This window comes from Caretta caretta, chromosome 1 (genome assembly GCF_965140235.1).
Source record: "Caretta caretta isolate rCarCar2 chromosome 1, rCarCar1.hap1, whole genome shotgun sequence".
Lineage (NCBI taxonomy): Eukaryota > Metazoa > Chordata > Testudines > Cheloniidae > Caretta > Caretta caretta.
In genome coordinates, this window is record NC_134206.1 from 46337851 (window position 1) to 46359107 (window position 21257).

At 40.5% G+C, this 21257-nt stretch overlaps 1 protein-coding gene across 1 annotated transcript in view; it reads right to left on the reverse strand.

The window, feature by feature from the left end:
- FLT3 (fms related receptor tyrosine kinase 3) overlaps positions 1-21257 on the reverse strand; it is a 76952-nt gene that overhangs the window by 15383 nt on the left and 40312 nt on the right. The window contains exons 9-18 of the mRNA XM_075127584.1: positions 17895-18063; positions 14422-14528; positions 12230-12341; positions 9693-9871; positions 7292-7398; positions 7066-7198; positions 6871-6975; positions 4705-4815; positions 2335-2488; positions 1659-1744 (exon numbers count right to left, since the gene is read on the reverse strand). Coding sequence (XP_074983685.1) covers positions 1659-1744; positions 2335-2488; positions 4705-4815; positions 6871-6975; positions 7066-7198; positions 7292-7398; positions 9693-9871; positions 12230-12341; positions 14422-14528; positions 17895-18063 — 1263 coding nt within the window. The remainder of the gene's footprint in view (positions 1-1658; positions 1745-2334; positions 2489-4704; positions 4816-6870; positions 6976-7065; positions 7199-7291; positions 7399-9692; positions 9872-12229; positions 12342-14421; positions 14529-17894; positions 18064-21257) is intronic.

A 21257-nucleotide genomic window follows, 5' to 3' on the forward strand; every position in this document is an offset into this window, starting at 1 on the left:
GAGTCACGTGTAGATGTCTTCAAAGTCCAGTACCACTTTTATTGCTATTATTTCTATAACTGCTAATAAATACATAAAATAATTGTAAGCAAAATCCTGAGATCCTTACTAAACATTGGCTTAGTCCTTATACTAGCAAATTCCTATTGACTTCGATAAGAGCAGATCAAGAGCTAAGGCTTCAGTCAAAACTACAGCTAAACTAATGCATGTAAAATACAATTTGTGACTTTACTTTTATTGTTACTGGCAAAATTATGAGCTCCTCTCTCTTTCTCACTCTCATGCACATATGCACACACACACTTACACTTACAGAGGTGATACTGGTGTGATAGATGTGCAGCTTATGTGATAAAATGCATTTTTCTTACATCTATTACCATCTTACCTGTTCTCTGCCAACTAGTCCATCTCTGCTGGAACTATAGGCCTTGTCTATAGGAGAAGGCTGCACTCGATTAAATTAAGTAATTTTTTAAACCAATTTAGTTAAGCCAGTGCAATACCCTGAGTGGACTCTCTTCATTTGGTTAAAGTATGGCTTACTTCTGATTAGTTTAAACTGATTCCTAATCAATTTAAAAATAAACTCAAATAAGAGTGGCAACCCAGTCTTTTGCAGCAGTTTATGTAATTTTCCTGCAGAAAAGAACCTGGGGATTACAGAGGACGAGAAGCTGGATAGGAGTCAGCAGTGTGCCCTTGTTGCCAAGAAGGCTAATGGCATATAGGGCTGCTTTAATAGGAGCATCGCCAGCAGATCAAGGGAAGTGATTATTCCCCTCTATTCTGCACTGGTGAGGCCACATTCGGAATATTGCCTCCAGTTTTTGTCCCCCCACTACAGAAGGGATGTGGACAAATTGGAGAGAGAGTCCAGCAGAGGGCAACGAAAATTATTAGGGGGCTGGGGCACATGACTTATGAGGAGAGGCTGAGGGAACTGGGCTTGTTTAGTCTGCAGAAGAGAAGAGTGAAGGGGGATTTGATAGCAGCCTTCAACTACCTGAAGGGGGGTTCCAAAGAGGATGGAGCTTGGCAGTTCTTAGTGGTGGCAGATGACAGAACAAGGAGCAATGGTCTCAAGTTGCAGTGGGAGAGGTCTAGGTTGGATATTAGGAAACACTATTTCACTAGGAGGGTGGTGAAGCACTGGAATGGGTTACCTAGGGAGGTGGTGAAATCTCCATCCTTAGAGGTTTCTAAGGCCTGCCTTGACAAAGCCCTGGCTGGGATGATTTAGTTGGTGTTGGTCCTGCTTCGAGCAGGGGATTGGACCAGATGACCTCCTGAGGTCTCTTCCAACCCTGATATTCTATGATTCTAAGTCAGTTTTCACACCTTTAGTTAAACCTATGCAACTTTCTCACATTCATGAGGCCAAATTCCAATATTCCAAATCTCTGAAACAGGCCTTTAAAAAAAAATCAATCTGCCATAAAAATGTTTCCGTCTTTCCAACCATGTATGGAATTGCTGTTCCCACTCCAAAAATAAAGTAAAATAAAATAAAATAAAATAAAAATCTGTCCCTACATTTTTACTATAATCTAGATCTATTGATTTCTCTCTATTTATATACACATCTCTAATACAAAGAAAGCAACTTTGCTTTTTTACAATTGTTACTCAGAAGAAAATGCTTAATTTCTCACCTTCCTCTGAATATAATGTAATCCTGTTTGATCCAGAGGTCAAATCTGAGTCTTGCCTCAGTTGCATTCCTCCAAAGTCATCCATTCTACATAATGAAATATATGACACATTTGTTAATGTAGTCCCCTGTCTGGAGTAGGGGGCATATTTAAAAAATTTGCATACTTCAAATAAAATAATAATCTAAATGTGAACTGCTTTGTAATGAAAAGGGCATCAGTTACTGCCATTACAACCTTTGGCACGGAATCATTACTTATTGTACATCTAGCATGACCCTTTAAAATGCCAAAATCCACAGAAGGGGTTTCATGATGCTTGCAGTGCAATCAGAAGACCTGCAGCAGAAAGAGGACCATTTTTTAGCCAATTCCCAGTGGGTTTCTTCCTGCAGAGAACCAAAGATTGGCGTGTGATGAGCCTAGAACTCACTGGTGTTCTTTGTTCAAGGACACTCCTCAATTCACTCCTTAAGCGAGATTTGTTTTGTTTACATACTGGCCCCCATCCATAGCTCTTCAAAGGAATTACGTCAGTTTACAGCAGTTGAGGATCAGGCTCAACATTTCGCTTTGCAAAGTGTTCCGGGACACGAGCTTGCAGGGTGTTGTATCAGTGCACACGCTTAACTGATAATAGGTTACTTATCATTCAAACGGTTACTGAACATTTTACCTGGGGTTTCGATCCAAGTGGAAATTGTGGTAAAAGCTGAAATTGTGCTGTTTGAAGATATCTGTCCACGTCCGGTGAAATATTTCTCTTTTGTTCCTTAAGTAGTTCAGCAGGTCACCATAGCAACAGTATTCAAAAATCAAGTAAACTGGTCCTGAGATAGTTTATAGAATGAATATCTATTACTGTCCAGGTACTGGATGTACTGAAGCAATCTTTCTGGGGGGAAGGAGCACCTCTATATCCCTGATGAAGCCCTAAGGAACCCACATTTTCTCCCAATGTATGGTCTATATTAAATGCCTGAACCTTCTACAGTTTCCATATAAATAATGGATACTGATGGATATGAGGCAAACATCTCAGAAAATTTGCCTGGCTGACATTGCCAGATGTGTATCATCAAAGGTGGACTGGGGAGCACTGAAGGGGAACAAAGATCCCTCCCAAAAATGTTACCAGAGGAGCACTAGCACTAGTGACTAAAGGCCAGATTTTTAAAGGTATGTAGGCACCTAGTGGGATTTTCAAAGGCACGTGGGCACCTAACACCCATTGAAATCAATGAGTTTTAGGCACCTCAGTTTTAGGCATCAATGAGTTTTAGGCATCTTTAAAAATCTGTCCCTTAGTGTACAGGACTGGAAGGTGCCATCCATGAAGCTTATCATCCACACAAGGCGGAGTAGGCACAAAAGATGAGGTAGAGTCCATCTGTTTTTGGGAAATGACATAATGGATTTTGGGGGGATGGCAAAGAACCTGGTTTTCCCCTAAAGCCCAGACCCCTTCCTCTGAGAGTTTGAGAGACTTCCTGGGACTTTGGACATATACACTTCTCCCTCAAACTGCCTGCTGGAGAGAAAAGAGAAAAATCTTCAGCTTTTCATATTACTTTACCCACACGTTTGGGGCCCTGCTTAACAGTATTTTTTGTTTTGGCAAACTGAGTTACTGTTGTTTGATTTAAGCCGTTTTCATTCATAGTATTTTATTATTTTGTCCGTACACTCTAGTAATCAACTCTGTTCTAAGACAATCTAGAACGAAGGTGCCGACATATGTGGGCATACTCATTGGTGGGGCATTTAGAGTATATTTACACAGCACTTGGGAGCAAGCCTCTTGACCTGGGTTGACAGACTTGGGCTAGCAGGGCTTGCTCTCAAAATAGCTGTGTAGACAGTGCTTTGAAGTTGCAGCTTGGGCTGGACTCAGGCTCTGAATCCCCCCTATCCTCCCAGGCTCAGTCTCAAAGCTAATCGCAATGATCTATTTAACTGCCCTCCTTTTCTTTTCACGACGGAATTATTGTTCCTATGAGCTGGGGAAATTAAATGTCATTGTTATTATTATTATTTCTGCCTTAAAATACCACCCATGGCTCAAATCTTTCCTATTTTTCAGTGTGATGGATGTAACAAATCAATTACAAATACAAATACCAGGTAGAATCTTGGCCCTGCTCACACTATATAGCTTCCTTATCCTCTCTGTGTTCACTAGTACGACTACATTACTTAAATTGTAAGCTATCTGGAGGCAGGGATCATCTTTTGATTCTGTGTTTGTATAACAGCTAGCACAATGGGATCCTGGTCTATGACTGGAGCTCCTGGGCACCACCACAATACAAACAATAAAGAACAACAGTAAACCACAATCTCTGCCCTCTTATTTTTTCCATCCTCACTCTTTTCTTCTGTTCACTCCCCTCTTTACTTTTTCTTTCTCTTCCCTTCTCTGTTTCACTCACTCCTCATCCTTCATTCCACTCTCTTATTTTCATTTCATTTTTTTACCCCCTCCACTTTCTTTCCTTTCCTGTCAGTCCATCAGGCTACCTAGTCTTCTTTGCCTCTTAGTGTTGGTCTTCAAACAGTTTTTGTACCAATGTAACTATTTTGGTGATTTTCTACTGCAAAAAATAAATAGGTACAACCCCCCAGTGTGGACATAGTTATATTGATATAAAGATGCCTTATGCCATATTTGCTTCTTCCCCTTTCCTCACAGGAATTAACTGTTCCAGTATAAACACATTCATCCCAGTATAACTGCATCCACAGGAGGTGGGCTGTGCTATTTTAATTATACCAACTGTACCAGTATAGTTAAAGTAGTACAATTTTTGCGTGTAGACAAGCCCTTAGATTCTCTTTCGTTTTACCCTCACTTTATTTTCTGCATCTGGGCCACTGCATAGCACAACACTGGAAATAACAAACTAACCATGGGATTTGGGATTTATCAGTGTTCACAGATGCTTCATATTGCTGCTAATGGCCTATTTTTGAGGTATTTGTATTCCATTCAGAAGTCTTCTTTACATTGATTTAGGTTAGTATATTTCAATGTGGTGTTTATTACCTGACGTGGTGCAAGCCCCTAATAGATTCACAATGTTTTCATGGCTTCCAATATGAGTCATCATTTTGAGCTCTGACATTAGAGCATCTTCTTCAGAAGGGTCAGATTTTTCTGTAAATACAACAGCAACACAAACTTAGAAAAATATTTACAGGCTAGACTTTGAAACCTAAAAAGTTTAGGTTCTGTGCGGCATAGAAAGCTTTCCTTTTAGATTAATCCCATTGATATAAAGCTGTGACTGTGTAGAAAATTGTTCTAAAGAGTAATACTTTAAGATAAATAGATATTCTATCTGCTATCTATCACAGCTGGAACTCTCTCTCTCTCTCTCTCTCTCTCTCTGTGTTTGTGTTCTAGCTACAAGCTTTGTGAGATGATTTTGTGGTCTTGAAAAACAGATATTATGAAAGTGATAAAATAAAGAACGGTTGGCAGGTTCTGAGAAGTAGCCAGAATTTGCTTTAAATATGAGACAGGGAGACAGATATAGAACCAAATTCCTTTCTAAGTTTATATTGCTATAACATTGAAACATGTTCAGTAGGGGTACTTTGGATTTAAACAGTTGTAACTGTGAGCAGAATTTGGCCCATAATTTTTCCATATTGTCTCTCCTGATTCAAAACTGGATCATGCAATTTCGAGGAAACCATAGCTTACAACTTAAACTGATATGGAATTGTCTCAGTTACAATATAGAGAAGCAGTACAACTACTGACTCATAACTTATTTCTCATTTATGCAATTCCCTGCACTCAGATTGGATGAGGGAGTCTGTGTCTATGATTTCTCATCCACCATAAAGTGTACCAATAATTGCATTCCGATTCCAATAATTGTTAGCCAATTAGTGTACAATCATTTCAATAAAGACTTTATGTCTGTTTTTCAATAAATGTAGAATCATTATGCAAACTCACCTCACCTAACTCTAGATAATAAATAAAATTTAATTTATTAATTTAATTACTCTTAGTTGGAGAGAGAGGAACTAATAACTCCTCATTATGCAAGAGAAGGGGAGGTATTGGATGGGTAAGAAACTGAGGCAGACATGTCTGTTTTGAAGGCAGTAGTACGTGGAGATGAGGGAACCATAGTAGCCAATCAGAGAGTAAGGGTGAGAAAATGGAAAGTATATTTCAGTGTAACAACAAAATGAAGGTGTTTTCTGTTCACTCAGTAAAAATGGTACCCTGTGCTGATAAACATCTCCTTTGCATCAGAGTTCATTTAGCCCAAAATAATGTCCCATTACCTCATGAACAGGAAGCACTCTCTCTATATCAATCAAATATAGAAAGAACTTTAAAAAAGTTACTAGAGCTAAAACTTTGCCCTACCACAGCATGAAGGGGGATGAATTGCATGGCAGAGCTGGTTTCTCCAGTGGGAGAGCCCTCCTAGAATTCAAAGGTGGGAAGCGCTCTCAGGACTGGCCTTGTGGGAAGCCCTCTCAGGGCTGACACTACCTGTCAGTTAAGCCCTGCCTTCTTTTCTGGATGGAGTACATGTTTCCACCTCTGAATGCCATATATGGCAGTTGGGGTACTGGGTGACCATATCACAGGAGGCAGGACCTCACTACATCCCACTGGTTTGATGAGGACAAGTTCTTTACAGCTGTGGAACAGCTGAGAAACTAAATGGCCTGCAGAGCAGGGAAGACAAGACCCAGCTGGGTAATGCAGACTAAGACAGCATCTGTGAGTAGCAGGTCCAAAACAGAGCTGTTAACTAAGCTGCCTCCAAATCCCCAAGTCACCAGAGCTGGCCAGCCGCATTGGGAAGAGAAGGATGTAACCTATGAAAGGATGCTGCAGCAGGTATGCAACCTTTGCCATGTGGGAGGCCCAGGAGTCCTTCCCTGGAGGGTGAATGCCTCCCAGTGCCCCCCTGGAGTGGCAGAGTTCTACCCTTTCCCATACTATTGGTTGTGCCTTAGAGACACACTCTAGAACTTAGTTAATACATGGAATAAACTACAAAATGCAGCAATAAGAATATGCAAAAGGAATAATTTTTAGAGCTAAGTAAGTATTGAAGTATAGAAGGATTTAAGGGAATTGATTTAGAGGGGCTTCTGGCGCTGTTTCTACTTTAAAACACAAACAGTAAATCACTGCTTGTGAGAGTAGTATCTTTCTTTTGATTTACTGTACCTTTTAGCATTTTGACTGCAACTTGGACTGAAACTCCAGTTTTACTAATTCCATAAGCCGTAGCATTCACCACTTTTCCAAAGGCACCAGAGCCAAGTGCCTGCCCTACAAGACAAAATTAGTTAAGGTGATTTCTAGTTTAGTGCAATGCAAACTAATACGGTGATTTCATGGTTTACATAGCAGATTGCTCACCAAATTCCAGATTTTCCCTTGGAAACTCCCACTTGAGATCATATTCAAATTCACTGAAATCAATGTAGATGTACTCATTATCTGAAGGACCAACTATCTGTATCATTTGCATTTGGCTTTCATATCTAAATTGCTTCAGAAATGGAAAAATTGTATTAGTCCAACAGAGAAATAGATTTCCAAGAGAGGGGAGTGGAGAGCATTCATTTAAGTTTTTTGCTTTTACCTTTCTGTATTTATGAAAAATAAATATAAGCAAAACAGTTATAAATGGAAGGCAAAATCCAGTAGTTGCATAGAATGAAACATTATCTTGGAGGGAAAAAACAGCTCCTGTAATTTAAAAAGATACATGTTATTAAACAATGAATCAGAACTGGAATGTAATGTCAAGTTACGAGGAACAGAGTGAAATCTGTCGTGTGTGTATTATCTCCACTATTTTCCATTCCCTTTTGGCCTGAGAATTGCCAATGGGAATTACAGGTGGTCAACATCTCTCAGGGAGCCAGATCATGCCCTTCAAACCTCGGTACATGAGTAAGATCCTCTGTATGTGGATCGACCAACTCCCATATGAAGGAGGGTTCAGTTGCCTCTGCAATAGAGGTGACCCAAGGTGCAAAGATGTATGCAGAGGGAGGGGCAGGGTCTAGGTGGCCCAGAACTGGGTGAGGGTGGAGCTGGGAGAATACACATTCTTCCCCCTTTCCACCACACAGCTTATCATGTCTGTGATGGGAAGGTACTTTTAATGAGGCCCCAGGGACAGCTGCAGCCTGGGGAGTCCCTGGTAATGTCGCTATGCTGCCAGGTAGCAAAGAAAATGCTGGGGACTAGGAGCCAGAGTGAAGGCAAAAGATCTCCACATAGATGCACCTGATCTCCTTTGGATCCCTGGTCGGCACCATGATCCATTCCACATGGGACAGACTGACAGCCCAAAGTGGAATGAACTGGGAGGAAGCCCTAAGAGGATAGTCATAAATATTTCTTCCCCTGAGCCCCCTCTTGTTGATTCTACTGCAGGAAGAGGTGTTTAATGGAAGTACCCCCATTGACTTCAACTGTCTTTGGGTCAGGCCTCAATTGGCACTGTAAATGAGTTGTATTCTTAACAAAACAAGATGGGCAATACTTATAAACTGGATAAGTCTGAAACTTATTTTCATTCAAAAAGTGAATGTTATATGACTCTTTAACCCCTTGGGCATCATAACCAGATGCCATCATGGCATGTTGCCCAGATCCCTGTGAATCTAAAGACAAGCAGCCAAACAAATAAGAAGTCATTCCAAGGTTCACTGCATAACCCCTGCCTCAATGCAGATATAATAGAGCCACCAGTTAACTGAGGACCAATTACACCAAACCTGCTTAGAGTATTGCTCTGCTATTGCCCAGTTAACAACATAATGCCAAAATGACCAGGTCTAAGTTTTTCATCATACAGATAAATACATCCTTGCCCATTCAAAAAATTAACACCAGCATACAGTGTGTGCCATCCATACAGTATACTCCAGTGTAAACTAGTTATGTCTGACACATGCTTACATAAATTCATTGTTCATTAAATTCAAAATATTAGACCTTAGAAGACTGGATTCATAATCCTTAAATGTATTCTACACATGTTCTCATAGACAGTCCAGCCTATGTACGCCACTAATCAGTGCAGATGTTATCACTACCAGGCTGGGTGTCACAAAGACAAATTAAAATGACTCAGTAACTAATGGTATTAAAATCGGAATTCCCTGCCTTTTCCTTGTTATATTTTTATGGTTTTAAGACACTCAAGGTGAAAGTATGTGACCTTCTCTCACAAAAGCAGGCTGACTCTGCTACCTTCTACTCTTTCTTCTATGTCTACTTCCTTTTTTACTATAGCTGCAAAATGTCTTCTGAAGGTCAAAATTGAGCAACTTTAATATCCTTTATGACACTATGTAGTGTGTATGTGAAATGGTACCAGGTAATATCTATCACTCATGGTCAATACATGTACTGAATTAAGACAATATCTTGTCTCTTCAAGTCAAAGGAAATCTTTATGTTCAAACTGAATAAATTAAAAATTTGCCCTCTTCCTAAATAACACTGCATGTTATTTTCTGTAGCTCAAATATTTTTCCTTATGCAATACCTCTGGGCTGTAAATCTTTAGTCTCAGAGAAGACATCTGAACAGAACATGACCTGATAGCCACATTGCTTCTTCTTTGAAATCATACATAAAAGGAGGATCTCATATTTCCATAAGCAAAAGGGACTGCACATCAATTTGTAACTTAATTTCCCGGTATAGCTTACTCATAGGAATAAAAAGCAGGCCTCTAGATTCACAGGGCGTGATTCTGCAGCTGACTTTAATGGAGGAGTAGTCTGCTTTGGGACTGCTAGATTTGATCCCAAACGTTATATCACTGAACTTAAGAAAAAGATCATGCCAGAAGAGACACAAATTTTACCCACAATTCCACTCACAGCCTGTGTGGAATCCTATATTTTATTTGCAAAGAATGTTCAGATATGAACCAAAAATATAGACGATGACACAGTTTTCTCTTTGTAGTCTTTAATTAACTTGAGATGGCCTGCACTGTCTCAGTAGCGGTACAGTACCTTGTTGGTTAATGAATCTCTTTGCACAGGATGAGCCAACAGAATTGTTTGCACAGCACTCAACAGAAAAGCCTATCACTTTGTCCTGTATAACTAAAATGCTGCTGGAATGCCAGGACCCGAAGGTTTCCCTCTCATGTGTGTCACTCCAAATCCCTTCTGTGATTTCTTCTGTACAACTAAAAAGAAATGAGGTCCAGTTATGATTGTTACAACTTGCACAGGGTTTTGGGGAGGCCAAATCATGAGAGGTGGCTGATGTTCATGCTAGAGAGGAGAGTATTGCTCGGCTTGATTTTCACTATATTATTATACATGATGATATATACAGCTACATACATTATACATGTGTACATTAGATAGATAGATAGATAGATAGATAGATAGATAGATAGATAGATAGATAAAGTCCAAAGCATACTGCGAAGAGTTACAAAGTGATCTCACTAAACTGGGTGACTAGGCAACAAAATGGCAGATGAAATTCAATGTCAATCAATGCAAAGTAATGCACCTTGGAAAACATAATCCCAACTATACATATAAAATGATGGGTCTAAATTAGCTGTTACAACTCAAGAAAGAGATCTTGGAGTCATTGTGGATAGTTCCCTGAAAACATCCACTCAGTGTCCAGCGGCAGTCAAAAAAGCCAACAGAATGTTGGGAATCATAAGGAAAGGGATTGCTAATAAGACAGAAAATATCGTATTGCCGCTATATAAATCCACAGTACGCCCACATCTTGAATACCGGGTGCAGATCTGGTCGCCTCATATCAAAAAAGATCTATTGGAACTGGAAAAGGTACAAAAAGGGCAACAAAAATGATTGGGGTATGGAACAACTTCCATATGAGGAGAGATTAATAAGAGTGTAGTAGTACATACACAACTTTCTTCCTGGGTATCTACCAGTCACTTTAACATCTGAGAGTTAGCAATTCTTGAATCGGCAGAGGGCTAGTCAGATCACAAAACAAAATTTATAATGGGACTTTGATGTTTTCCCTGGCAAATCCACTGCTCCTGATACTTTGATTCATTAGGATCACTAAATGCACCAAGGGAAGCTTATATGGAATCCAGTATTCATACTGGGACAATGTGCAATTAAATTAATGTCTAACTATTGCTATAGACACATCTGTGTTTATTTCAATATAAAGAGCTTCAGATACACATGCTTATGGGCCTGATGTTGCTTCTATTAAAATCAAGGAAAAACTCTAATTTAGTCTGATTCATCCCTGTACTAGACTATTATTTTACATGTACCCAGTGGTGAGCTGGAGCCAGTTCACACCGGTCCACTAGAACCGGTTGTTAAATTTAGAAGCCCTTTTAGAACCGGTTGTTCCATGAGGGACAAAAGTGGCGCCTTAGGCACTGACTCCATGGGTGCTCCAGGGCTGGAGAAGCCAAGGGGAAAATTTGGTGGGTGCAGAGCACCCACCTGCAGCTCCCCGCCCCACCCCTGGCCCCAGATCACCTCCGCTCCGCCTCCTCCCCTGAACGCGCCGCCCCGCTCTGCTTCTCCGCCCCCCCCAGGCTTCCCGCGAATCGGCTGTTCGTGCGGGAAGCTAGGGCGGGTTGAGAAGCAGGCAGCGGCTTCACACTCGGGCCCAGGGAGGCGGAGGCGGAGCGGAGGTGAGCTGGGGCGGGGGGTGCGAGGAGGGCTGGCCGCGCCGCAGCAGGTAACCCGGGGGGGGGGGGGGGGGGCTGTGCAGGGGAACCGCTCCCTGCCCCAGCTCACCTCCGCCTCCTTGGGCCTGAGCGCGAAGCCGCCACCTGCTTCTCAGCCCTCCCCGGCTTCCTGCCGAACAGCTGATTCATGGGAAGCCGGGGGGGGGGAGCAGAGAAGCAGAGTGGGGCGGTGTGTTTAGGGGCGGAGGTGGAGCGGAGGTGAGCTGGGGCCAGGCGCGGGGTGGGGAGCTGCCGGTGGGTGCTCTGCACCCACCAAATTTTCCCCGTGGGTGCTCCAGCCCCGGAGCGCCCACGGAGTCAGCACCTACGGCGCCACTTTTGATGTGATCAGTGGGGGGAGCGGCCGCTCCCCCGCTCCCCTCTAGCTACGCTCCCCCACCCCTAGGAGCCGGAGGGATCTGCCAGATGCTTCCTGGGAGCTGCCCCAGGTAAGCACAGCCGGGACTTCCCACCTCGCCCCCCGGCAGGTCCCTCTGGCTCTTAGGGGTGGGGTGGGTACCCACTACGGTGGCCCACGAGACCCTCCCGCCTGGTTCTGGGGGCAATCAGGGGACAGGGGAGGGGGTGGATGGGGCAGGGGTCCTGGGGGGGGCATCAAGGAACACGGGCGGTTGGATGGGTCAGGAGTCCCGGGGGGGCTGGGGTGGGCCATGACCCCCTCGTGGGGTGAGGAGGGAACCGGTTGTTAAGATTTTGGCAGCTCATCACTGCATGTACCTCAAAGTTCATCTTACAGTATCCTAGTCACTGGCTAGTCTTTATTTAGGCAAAGAAACATCACAGATAAGATAATAGAAATTTTTAAAAAGGACAGAAAATGTCTGTATTTACTTAGAAGAATCGGGTCCTAGACATTTCCTCCAGGTCCAAGATGGTGCAGGGTAACTATCACAGAAGCAAGAAATATCTTTTGATGTTGACTGTATTGTTACTTCAGGTCTCCCTGTAACAAACATAGCACAATACTTTAGTCAATAATACAGTTATGTCTATAGGGTTACACCCAGGGGGGCTGGAACAATTTGTATAGTGGGGCTGCTGAGAGCCACTGAACCAAACTCTAAACCCTGTATATGATGGAAACCACTTCAAGCCAGGCAGTGCAGCAGCGTCCCCAACGCCCCTAGTTCCAACACCTATGGTTACACCACACCCAAAATGATTAAAATCTACTGCGGTATTTATAAAGCATCCCATCACCGGGGGCCACGTTTATCTCCACAGCACCCCTGTGAGGTAAGTGAGTACTGTTATTTCCTTTGTATGTATAATGGACTGGAGACAGAGGTCTTGAAGTAATTGACCCAAGGTCTCACAGTGAATCAGTGGTAGAGCCAGGATTAAAACTCAGAACTTCCTGACTGCCAACCCCAACATGATCATTCCTCCAAACTATGCTCCACATGAAAAGGCAAATTCTGAGGGCCTGGCTCCCAGTGAAGAGCATTTCTTTTGTTGACAGTTAATGTAAAGCACTGACATGACATGACTAACACGTAGCAAAGCTGAGATGACTGAGAATGTTCAGCAAAAGATATTGGATGCAGCACATAACTCATGACAGTGCAGCACTGACAGGTACTAAATGTTCATGGGTTTGTGATGGTCAGCGCTTGTTGGAAGTGTCACGGGATAAGTCCCTTCTTAATGCAGAGGGGGGCGGGGTAGGGGAGCCCAGGCCCTGTCACTCCACTGGGATCTGGCACCCAAGAGCACCTTAACGCTGCCTTCCTTGGGCCACTTCTTACCCAAGTTTTGCAGTCTGTAGCAAATAGGTATTGGAAAAATGGTACTAACTGCCCCTCCTGTCTGTCTGGGTGCAACCAGTAGGCACCCCTTTTTCAAGAATGGCTTTTGCAGCATCCTGTCTCAGGAGCTCCCTGCCTTGTTAGTCCCCTTCTAAGCTGTCTGACTTACTTTTAAGCTCCACCTCCATCTGGAGCATGCTCTGCAGGTGAGGCTGGGCGGGGGTCATCTGGACCCAGAGTTGCTCTTTAACATCTTTAGTTCTAGGGCAGGGTTATATACCCCATCACAGGGTTCTGGGATGAATTTCGTGAACTCGTGAATTGCATAAAGAAGCCACAAGCAGGGCATCTAACAGCCAAGGCTGGCATTAAGGGCTATTCACACCCCCATAGTCCAAACTGCGAGGCAATGTCGACATATCAGAAGCACATGATAGCAGCTGCTACATGACGAGTGTGAAAAAATTCTGACAAGAGTTTATGTTATTTTACCCCTCCCACTTTTTTAAACCTTTCCCATTTTGATTACCTCTATCATTGCAGTAATATTTTCAGGACAGGTAGCAAGTTTTCAGTATTTCACTGGGACTCAAACTATCTGAGGGTAGGTCTACACTGCAATCCGAGGTCTGCATGCAGCTCAAGTAGGCCTACCCATGCTAGCTTTGATCTAGCTAGCCTGACGAAAAATTGTAGTGAAGAGCTGGGGTCCGTGCCACTGTGTCTTCATTGTTCTTTTTAGCCGCGCTGGCTAGCACAGGTATGCCCACCTTAGCTGTATTCACACCTCCAATTGCAATGTAGATGTACCCTTACTGTACTCCAAAATCTGCAATATGCAAGTAAAAAAAAAATCTCCCAAATAGGTGGTAGAAAGAAAAACAGGCTTGTTTATGAGATGCACAAATAAAAACAGTTACATGGGAGACATTAGGAAACAGAAGACATTAGCAAGCCGCCTTACTATTGGTTAAATCTCAAAATTCCCACTTACCCACCCTTTTTCCCGCTTAAAAAGTTTGCTTTTTTGTATTGTCTAATGTATTTGACATCTAGTTATAGTTCACTCTTACTATCTGAAAAATTCCTGATCTACAAGGTGATAAACTGTAACTTTTTTTTTTAGGAGGATGAAAGAGGGGTGGGAAAGAAACAACATATTGCATGAATTCCTGGCCCCATTGAAGTTAATGGCAAAAATTCAACTGATTGATTTCAAAGGGGTCAGGATTTCTCACCCATAGATTTAATCAAACCTGTGCATTTTTTACTTACGTTTCACATACAACATCATTGTTTTATTCACATACGTATCATCATTTTCTGCATAGAATACATATTCCCCAGACTGATACTTATGATCACAGAACCTTGAAGAAATGCTGTTGAGAAAAGGAGGTAAAATGCTTAAGCACATTTACAGATTAAATGTAGTCAAGATTCAAATATTCTTTTAAAAATCAAGTTGTTAACAAAGAATCCAAAATAAAAATTTTCTGAATAAAGAAATGTAAAACCAGTCTCCAGACATAATTATATTCACTATGTGCTGTAATGAAAGGAAATGGGAGTGATTCCCAAATCTGTTCATTTGATTGTTTTATTTTTGTCTGGATTGTTGCCAGATTTGAGAGGGAACTTTTGCTGGTTCATCAGTGTTAGAAGAGTACTTAAGGGAGATGCTTGAGAACCCCTGCTTTAGGGTACAGATGTCCTGACTTAAGGGAATAAGGTTTGTTGGCTAGAAGAGTTTCAATCAGTGAATAGGGGTAAAGAGGGCAGGCATATGAGGAAAATCTGTAACAGTCAGAAGAGAAGAAACAGCCAGAATCAGCAGGTAGGTGTACAGGAGAAAGAGACAGTCAGCCCTGAAAAAGAAACCTAGAGAGGGGGAAAAAACTAAGTAGCTTTTATTAGACAAGACACATAACACAGAGTTATGAAGCCAGCCCATCCATATGTGGTTCTAAAGCAAGAAAATTCACACTGAAGAGAAGTGTCGTTTTGCCTGCTTACTGAGACCAAGATTTCCAGTAGTGATTATTGATTTTGAGTGCCTCAGTTGTAGAGTGCTCAACTGGGACACCTTGAAGACCTTATAGGTGGTAGAAAGAAAAACAGATTTGTTTATGAGATGTCTAGGTGCTCAGCACTTTCTAAAAATCAAGCCCTCTTTAGAGTGTCTCCAGTTGGGCACCCAAACATCGATGCATCAAGAATCACTAGTCACTGGAAAGAAAGAAGAAGAGCCTTTTAAGAGTCATTTCTTTGGTGTCCGCATGTAAGTACAAGGAAAGGTGAGAGAACGAGATGTACATGAGAGCATTTGCCTTCATGGAATTGATTCACCCATAGTAAGGAAGTGAAAAGCAGCAGTGTGCTAAGCACAGAGATATGGTTTGTTTTATAAAGAGAGAACAGAAAATGGAAAGTCTGAAAGAACCTGTTGTTGCTCTTAGCACTTAGAGGAACTAAAGATGGTGCCAAATTTTTTATAGCTTGAAATTAAATGTTAAGGAGCAAAGTTCATAGTACAAATTTACTATAAAATGCAATAAGGAGGAACAACTTGAAAAGGAAATAACAGAAATCAAAAAAGGAAATAAAATCAATAAAAAGGATATGAAAGGAGCAAAGTAGAAGTGATGGGAAAGATGATTACTCAACCATAAACCAAAACATGCAAAGCTGAAAAAAGAAATCAAACAGGGTGCTATAGAAGGTGAGTGCATATTTATTTTTTAATATATTTACTTTTCTGTCCATTGAACCCATCTGCAAAATGGGTACAATAATAATACTTAACTACCTGCCTTCCTACAGGGGCATTGTGTTGGCTGAAATCTGTACAGTGCTTTGAAAATCTAAAGCACTAAGTATAACTATCTGGGACACTGTAAATGAAAACTTTTTAAAAACAACATTTAAACAAAACTGATTCCCTGGGTTCTGTGCATGGAGCACCTGGGCAGCTATGTCCTGTAATTGATGAAGCTTGACTAGGACTCAGTTACAAGAATCTTGCCTGAGGTGACTACGGGGTGAACAAGCAAAGACAGGCCTGCAAAAGACAGAAAAGGGTGGGCTTTTCACAGAACTTGGAGATGGTGGTCACCACTCTGGATTATGATAGCAACATGCATTTCCATGCTGAAAAAGCAATCTAGAGTGACTTCTATATTCCTGAGATTAAGTGGTGACTTCACCCTCCTGTATATCGGAGTTACCCAAACCATCTCACAGTTCCTCAAAAATCCTATTTTTGGCCCTTTACTCTTATCTGGGTTGAACCAACTGTCTGTCCTCCAAACACAACAGTCTGCCAGACAAACAGACAGCTAGGAGACAGTGTGCAATAGCTGGAAAGTAAATAAGCTGAGTATCATCAGCATGTAAGTCGTATCTCTTGGACAAGGATGAGTAAATGCTCATGACTACCTTTAGCAAGCTCATCTCCAGAAATTATCTTAACCACTGATCAGATCAGATCAGAAGAACAGATCAGCCTACTCACACCAGGGACTGCAGATTAGTCACCAAGACCCAGTAAACAACTCTACCAAAGTCTGCTGACAAAATGAACGCTATCAACAAAAACAGATCTCTTGCCTCCATTGCCAGGACAAGATCATTTACCAGGCTGATCTGTGCTGTCTCTGCACCATATGAAGGTCTGACTCCAAATAACCAACCTGATTCAGATGAATAGCCAAGTCTGTTACAAAATAGGACCAAAAAGGCTTAAGACTAAAGTGAAGTGTAACAAAACGATAAAGAAAGCAAAGCTAAAAAGTGAAAGCAAGATTGCAACAGAGTTTTAAGCAAAAAATTAAATGTTTTAAGAATATGAGGAACAAGAAATCAGCACAGGAGCATTATGTCCTCAGACCTGGCAGAGGCCATGCATAGACAAGAGTAGTTAACATTGCTAAAACGTTAACTTTTTGCCTGACTTTTCACAAAGTTAGAGGTTAGACTGCTGTATGACTTTAGTTTGCAACGTTGAAAGGAAACACAGAAGGAAATTAGATAATGATATCAAGAAATTAGCCTGGAGAATGGATACATCGTTAGGACTAGACAGAATCCATGCCAGAACTTTATTATAGGAAGTAGCAGAAAAAATAGTTAACAAATTTTTTTCAAAACCTCTTTTGTAACATGGGAAAAATCTGTGAATTGGACAGCTAGTAAAATGTCTGTAATGTAGACAAGACCTAAGGGATCTATTAATGGTCTAGGAAATTACATGCCAATAAGCTTGGCTTTAGCTGCCTGAAAGATACTGGGAACATGAGCTAAGAATGGAATAAGACTAAGGGAACACCTAAAAGGTTCTAATTTAGTCATGGATGATTGGATTCATGGGTTCATAAAAAGAGAATTATGTCTAAGATCAAGAAACTGAGTTTTCTGTGGATATAACAAAATAATTGAAAGAGGTATGTTATGTGCATAATTTAGGAAAGGATTTGTTATAACACACAAGACTAATCAAATGGATAACACTAGATATTTACCCGAGTTGCTCTTGAAGACTCAAGTAATATTCCAGAACACTTTGGTAACACTGCTTTACCACTATATCGGTCTATTTATATTTAAAAAATAACAGTTAACTTAAAAACAAAAACCACACTCTACACGTTAAAAGAAAAAAATGAACAAATACTTCTGTTTAAGAGACAAAAAATAAAATAAGTATTTGTACAAATTATAACAGACAAATATTCAGAATAGTTAAGTACCTGTATCCATCCGCATTGTATCTTTGCTCACAAGGAAATGATTTTTGGGAAAAAATCCATATACATCTAATTGGTGGGTATGCTTTCAGTTTAATTTCAAAACAAAACTTTTCCAACAGATCAATCTCAAAATCTTCTCTTGAGTCAGTCACATTTATAAATCCCTTTTCTGTAAACAAAATATTAAAATTCTATTATAAAAGCTGCCATCTAATGAAGGAATTTTGAAAATGTGCACATTTTTATTCTCATTTATTATTGCAAATTATAAATGCATTGGTCATAAAATCACTCTGTTTATCTACAAAAAGATTAGGTGTGATACTGGGTGATAACATGCAGGTTTTGTCCTGATGTTCCACTCCAGTCTATGTGTAAATGCTCTGTCTTTGAATGAACCAATCTGATTGGCTTGGTTAATAAAAGACTCAAAGACCTTTAAAAATACAGGAACTCATCCATCTTTCTGCCTCGCACCTCATTTTGAATCAATTACAGTGATCATCCCATGTAAATTTCTTTCACTCAATTGCAAATACTTATTCCAAATGTTAATAACTTAAGATTTATAAAATATAAAGTAATACATCACTGCTAGTTTAAGCATCTCTTGATGGCTGCTGTCATTTCTTACCTGCAGAGGGTTGACTTTGAAAAGATAAAACAAAATATATATCTACTTCTTTGTTTGTTCATTAATACAGTATATATATAAAATGAAAAATAGAAAAGGAACCTTAAAATGTATTAAAATCATCAATTTAAAAAAAAAATCTACATCTCACAGGGCCTGCTCCAAAGTTCACAGAAATCAATGGAAGCCTTTCTAGTGACATCAGTGGGCTTAGGATCAGGTCCATAAAGAATAAAAAAAAAACGTGAATTGTAGTAAATAGTGCTGGTTTGGGCTTTTCTTTTTAAATAGTTTTCTTCTGGCCAAATCCACATGCTCTGTAAAGCACAGTTTTCTCTAGATGAAGTCCTCATTTAGCAAATAATATAGTGGAAATTCCCACATAAACCATAAAAATGGACAATGCTTTAAAACAAGAAATGCTTCCTTTTGTGTGAATTCTCCAATTTTTGCGAGCTATACACGTCTTGGCTGTACAAATGGGACCAAGGGAAGTATTTTTCATCTTTTCAGGTGGAAAGTCATTTAAAGTTATGTTGTGAGCACCATTCAAAGAGATTGGGTCTAACGGCTAATTCCATACTGTCCACAAGTACCTTGAAATAAAGTGATGCCATTTCTCTATGAAAGAACATAAACAAAACAGTTTTTCCTATTACAGCTGAAAGAAAGGAGTGCAAGAGTGAGTGATCTGATCTTCACAGCAGGTTTTGGATTTCTATTCAAAATGTATTAAGAGTAATTATATTATTTAGGGGCCGTGGGAGTCAAGTTGAAACTCCTAAGACTGAATCTGATTTTTTTCTTGTTTCTGTAATTATTTTTCCTTTGAACCTGGTATTCAGCAGCTAGAACCATTTATTTGAAAATAGCTCCTCTCTCCTTGTACAAAGACTGGATAATGCGCAGAATTCTTTATCCAATGCCAATAAAACAAAATGGCATCAGTGTTAGGTAAAATCCAGAAACTGGATGTGAGAATAACAGACATGAAGAACTCTGTGGCTGTGGTGAATGGCTTGGTTTCTGCTGTGTTTAAAAACCCCTCTACCACACTTGACAATCTGAGAATAAGGATAAAATTAAAAGTGAGATTAGCAGGCGTACTTGAAAAGGAGCAGAGAGATGGCAATTTATGCTGTTTGGCTGAAGTATTTTCTTCTTACAATAATACTGCGCATATCTACTTTGAGACTACCAGGAAGGAAATCTATCCACCTCATTCGTCTACAAATTGAATCAGTCAGGGATGAGATTCTCCAGTGTGAAGAATGGGAACATTACATTTAAACAAGCTCCATAGTTTAAATTTGGGCTCCAAGGATGCAGTCTTTCTAGGCTATCCCCCAGCCTTGAAGAAGACGAAGAGAGACTTATCTCATCTGAAAGCAGCAGCTTCAGAAGCTGGGTTTGAATTTTGACTTCCTTTACTCAGAAACTTTGTGTACAACAAAGTGGCCAGTCTATTGTATTTAGTTACCATGATATAGGAAAATGTTCTGCTCAGTAAAAGACTGAAGCTGAATGTGAGCATTTCGGAAATTGAGAACTTCCATTTCAATGACTCCTTATTTCTCATCTCAGGATCATAGGCTTGTTTCATTTGTTATAGTATCTTCCTTTTGGGGGAAAGGATTGCTGATGATGGCATTTGGGATTAATTGCTAACTTTTGAAATTACTAATTTTGAAATGATTATGGTTTTTTCATTGGCCTGAAGGCATGCAAGCCTTGTTGGAAGCCACACAAACTGAACGGGCTGATGTGCCTTTGCTTTGCCTTGGATTTTCTTTTCTTTCTTTTTTTTTATTGTCAAGTTTTATGTGCAATTTTATATGATATTCCCCTATAATACCCTGAAGGTGGGAGTTAACTAGCCCAAGCAAGAACCTAGCAGCTAGAGCTGGGCAAATGATGGATTTTTTTTTGATTCACTGGCAATTTCAAAGAATAAGAAATAAAATAAATTTCAAATTGAACCATGAATAACATTTTTCAATAGTTTTGGTAAATTGAAATGGAAAAAAAAATTGTTTTAGGTCAAGCAACACATTTTTCCTTCCCAAACCAAAACGTTCTGTTTCAATTTTAAGCATTTTTTTCTACATTTTAAATTAAAAAAAAATAAAATTAAAGAAAATTTGAAAACAAGTCATTTCCAATAGGAAAATACACACATTTCATTTTGAAAACCTCAAACTGAAACATTTCAGGTTTTCCTGACTTTGATTTGATTTATTTATTTTACTTTTATTTTCGTTGCTTGAAACAATTTGACAGAATCAATAGGAACCCACAACATGTTTCAGTGTTGCCAAATCTGCATTTTTCTGCTGAAAAAAAGTTTTGGTCAAAAAAATATCATCCAGTTCTACTAGCAGCATCTAGCTACTACCGTAGGGTTTTCCATGGTGTCCATTACTGTAGTATCTAAGGGTATTTCTGCACTTTAAAGAAAAACCTGCAGCAGCGAGTTTCAGAGCTCAATTGATTTGGGCTTGTGGGCCTCAGGCTACGGGGCTTAAAATTGTCATGTAGACATTCCCACTTGGCTTGGATCCCATGCTCCAAGGCTTCCCCCCTCACCAGGTTTCAGAGCCCTGGGCTCCATCCCCAGTGGACATGTTTACACTGCTAGTTTTAGCCCTTTAGCCCGAGCCCTTCAAGCCCAAGTCAATTGAGCAGGGCTCTGAAACTCAGTGCTGAAGGTTTTTCTTTGCAGTGGAGAC